Source organism: Oncorhynchus gorbuscha, unplaced genomic scaffold, assembly GCF_021184085.1.
Source record: "Oncorhynchus gorbuscha isolate QuinsamMale2020 ecotype Even-year unplaced genomic scaffold, OgorEven_v1.0 Un_scaffold_1305, whole genome shotgun sequence".
Classification (NCBI taxonomy): Eukaryota; Metazoa; Chordata; class Actinopteri; order Salmoniformes; family Salmonidae; genus Oncorhynchus; species Oncorhynchus gorbuscha.
The window spans coordinates 287-4,550 of NW_025746122.1; the positions used below are offsets into that span (position 1 = coordinate 287).

The 4,264-nt window shown below is 40.3% G+C and overlaps 1 protein-coding gene across 1 annotated transcript; it reads right to left on the minus strand.

Moving 5' to 3' along the window:
• Positions 1 to 462: 462 nt before the first annotated feature.
• Positions 463 to 3,809, minus strand: LOC124022138 (gastrula zinc finger protein XlCGF49.1-like). The gene is made up of 2 exons (XM_046337182.1): positions 3,661 to 3,809; positions 463 to 1,747 (listed from the first exon to the last, which is right to left on the minus strand). The coding sequence occupies exons 1-2, from the start codon at positions 3,803 to 3,805 to the stop codon at positions 1,185 to 1,187; spliced, it is 708 nt and encodes a 235-aa protein (XP_046193138.1). The 5' UTR covers positions 3,806 to 3,809; the 3' UTR covers positions 463 to 1,184.
• Positions 3,810 to 4,264: the final 455 nt, after the last annotated feature.

Below are 4,264 nucleotides of genomic sequence, written 5' to 3' on the forward strand. Positions count from 1 at the left end.
ATTTCTGTGTTACAGGGACAGTCAAGAAATGGAACAGCAAGGCCACAGAACATGACATAAGCAGAGCTGTGGGAGACCACCTCAAGCCCCTGGTAGAGCAGGGGGTGGTGTTTACCTCTCCACCACACCTTCAGCAGGCTGGAAAATTAAACCTGATATTTTAAAAGCAGGGCAACAACGTCAATATAATTGTACCCAAAAATTGGCTAGGTGTGATATCCCCAATGTCAAAACACAGTTTTAATGTCCAAATCAATAACCAATATGCAGGAACAGTTTGGGATAAATTGAAAACCTAAACATAAAATGTGCTGTATAGACAAACATCTGCCACAATAATCCTATTTCTTGTAATTTTTAAAACAAGCTCCTTATAAACTGCACAAGCACCAAAAACACTGTTGTTTTGACAAGAAGCAATAAATCACTGATATCGATTAGAGGGGAAATCAGGTTGTACGTGCTGTTGAAACTAAAAAAACACATGGTAAAAGATATCTCCCATTTCCTCGCTGCTTAGAGGACAACCTGCAGAAGACAGTCAGCTACATGTTGGAGTGATGCATTTAAATTTAGGAGTCACTAAACAAAGCAACACAACACTTATTTGTTATAACTCATCGATATCATGCTAAAATCATTTGTGCAAGAGGAGAGAGATGGGGTTGCACGTCCTGTTAAAGCTAAAAGCTCAAAAACCACCCTGAATCTGGGAGTAATGTGTACATCCCTGGTTAGAGGACAACTTGCAGAAAACAGCTTGATACATTTTGAAGTGTTGCATTTTGATTCAAGTGGATCACGAACGTGGTAAGTGTAACAAAACCATTTTTTGTTAATCACTTTGTGTTAAATAATACTCTTCCATTTCAGAGCCTGGATTTTCCCCCTGAGGCTAATATCCATATCATGTTGAAATCAATAGAACAGGGGACAAATGTTTAGGGTTCTACATTGTGACGTCATTAAAATACTCCTACTACAATGTTAAAACATTCTACATTGTGACATGTTTTCATTGATATCATGAAATAACTCATTCATGTATGTATTTTCTGATGTTTGATCAGAGATATTTTATTAAAGTATCTCTTGGCACACTGATCACAGCTATAAGATTTCTCTCCTCTGTGTGCTCTCTGGTGTGATACCAGATGGCCAGATTGACCAAAACTCTTCCCACATTATTCACAGACAAAATATTTCTCTCTTGTGTGTATTCTCTGGTGTTGAGTCAGAGTTCTTGATGCAGCAAAACTGTTCCCACATTGACTACAGCTATAAGGTTTCTCTCCTGTGTGTATTCTCTGGTGCACTGTCAGCGCTCCAGATTGGGCAAAACTCTTCCCACATTCATCACAGCTATAGGATTTCTCTCCTGTGTGTGTTCTCTGGTGTGATATCAGGTTGCATTGTTGAGTAAACCTCTTCCCACATTGAGTACAGCTATAAGGTTTCTCTCCTGTGTGTGTTCTCTGGTGTAAAGTCAGAGATCCAGATGTAGTAAAACTCTTCCCACATTGATCACAGCTATAAGATTTCTCCCCTGTGTGTGTTCCCTGATGAATTGTAATGCCTGATGAGGTGAATCTCTTCCCACAGACAGAGCAGCAGAGAGTTCTCTTCCCTGTGGATCTCTGCAGGTGTTTCTTGGGGTGTTCTAATGTGGAGAGACTCTTCTCTGCCTCGTCAGCATCATGAGGTTGTTGAGGCTCCCCAGAGGATCCACGGTAGTCCCGTCTCTCTCCTGTGTGAACAACAAAGTCAGACAGATGATTAAAGGCCCACAACAGCGGAAATCCACTGTAAAAGGTGATGCCAACAGCGTAGCCATGATGTTGTACAACAATTGTCTGTAATGAATGTAATGATTATTTGACAATTGTCTTAAAATGAGCAAGAATAGTCCTATTTTGTCTTGTTTTCACATTAGTAGTAACATCGATGATTGTAGGCTAGAAATAAGTTATTAAAGTTGTTGAAATCCTAAGAAGTGTGCCAGATGACTTTTGGTCTCCAACATAGGCACCTTTCTGTGTTTGCTAAAATTGTGGCACGAGGGCGATGCACATGCAATTTGGTGGTAGAAACTCATCCCCCTAATGAGGAAACCACTAGTTATGGATGTAGTATATCTGGTAATGAGGAAACCACTAGTTATGGATGTAGTATATCTGGTAATGAGGAAACCACTAGTTATGGATGTAGTATATCTGGTAATGAGGAAACCACTAGTTATGGATGTAGTATATCTGGTAATGAGGAAACCACTAGTTATGGATGTAGTATATCTGCCAGGAGCAAAAATGGCAAGCAAAGATTTGTTTTTCACAATGTATTCTGAATGTGAATGGGGGAAAACTCAGGGAAGTAACCTCCATTTCCAGGTTGCTTATGAGAGCATTTCACACTACTTTGGGTGTTAATTGTAAGGATCGATTGAATGTCCTGCTTAATATAATGTTTGTGTCATCATCGCAAATCAAAAAACACTTCAACCAGTAAAATGCTTTTTGGCTTTTCCATCAACCTGACAATGAGGGTTTGTACACTGTTTGCCATATTGGCCCACAACTTCACCTAACAACAAATATACCTGAAATGAACGAAGAAGCACTTTGGTTGTTGTTGCATGACATACTGTGGGGCAAAAAAGTATTTAGTCAGCCACCAATTGCGCAAGTTCTCCCACTTAAAAAGATGAGAGGCCTGTAATTTTCATCATAGGTACACTTCAACTGTGACAGACAAAATGAGAGAATATACTATATATCCTAGAAACCTGGTTAAACTATCATTATGACATCATGGATGAATTCTAGAATATACTATATAGCCCTGGTTAAATTATCATTATGACCTCATGGATGGCCAGTCCTTGTATTCATAGTGTAGTGAATTCAGGGGGAGGCCCTGAGCTGAACTCAAACCTGGGTCCAGCGACTGTCAAGTCAACACCTTTTAACTGTTATGCCAAGATGTCTGAACTTCTTGACGAGGTCGCTAGGTGTTGGGTTAAGGTTTCTACAATATCGTTCTCTATGAATTTGAGAGTGGTTACACTTCTCCTTCCCCCATCCCTCAGCTGTTAACCAAGTCTCTGGGCAGCCATTTTGTTGCTGTTTAAAAACCCACACAACCCAGCAATCTGCAGTTCAAACAATAACAAATCTGTCATTCCACCACTATTTTGGTAATAAAAGATTATGGGTTTGGAGAAATGTAACTACAGACAGACCTATGGATGCAAGGACTGACCATCCATGATATCAACATTATAGTTTTAACCATGTTGAGGCAGCAGGGTAGCCTAGTGGTTAGAGCGTTGGACTAGTAACCGGTTGCAAGTTCACATCCCCGAGCTGACATGGTACAAATCTGTCGTTCTGCCCCTGAACAGGCAATTAACCCACTGTTCCTAGTCCGTTAATGAAAATAAGAATTTGTTCTTAACTGCTATAGTGTTGATTTACATTGTTTCTAAACATTAACAGTTGAACTCAGCTCATGAGGCATGTGTTATATTCTTCAAGAATCAATGGCTGTAAATAAATAATTTAAAAGTCACAATATGGGTGTAGCGATTGCAGATTTCCGCCTTAACACCAAACATCAGTTCAACTGCAGAGTTTGTGCCTCTGTTGTTAAGACAGTACTTACTAGTGTTAATCAGGGAACGGTTTCTCAAAACCATCTTATGGCTAAATTCTTCGTTTGAACCATTGGATGCCTTAAGATGCGTTTGGGAAACCGGAACCAGATATCCAGGTTCCTCCTCTTCCTCCTTTTTCGATGTAACAGTCATCTCCTCCCCCCCTCCCTCTTTCGCGCCATAACTTCTTGTTTTACACTGAACCTCCTCTTCTTTCACAGTCCTACTTCTTGTTTTCTGTGATATCTCTCTTTCACTCTGAACGCGTCCTCCTCTTCTTTCACAGTAACGGCCCCACTCTCTACTTCTTGTTTTACTGTGATATCCTTCTCTTCATTAGAAGGAGAGTAGCTTAGTGACCGCATGGTCGGAGATGTTAGCTAGCTAGGCTAATGCTAACTTAACCAGCCCGCTAGCTGAATAATAATAACTACACCGTAAATATGAAATTAAATCGGATAACTCTAGACCACAGAAATGGGTTTTGCTAATATGCACGAAAGCGTCTAAAGAGCTATATTGGTTCAGCTAAGCAAGCTACCGAGGTGTCTGACTCGAGCTGTTGCTGCTGATGAAAGAAGCGTTCCGTCCACTAATAACTACCACCATAAC

What these genes read in the sequence shown, in the direction of transcription:
- LOC124022138 (XM_046337182.1), bottom strand. Translation starts at nt 3,805, where the DNA reads ATGACTGTTACATCGAAAAAGGAGGAAGAGGAGGAACCTGGATATCTG. An exon ending in CCGTTCCCTGATTAACACTA is followed by an intron (nt 1,748 to 3,660) that starts GTAAGTACTGTC and finishes TTGTTCACACAG; the next exon opens with GAGAGAGACGGGACTACCGT.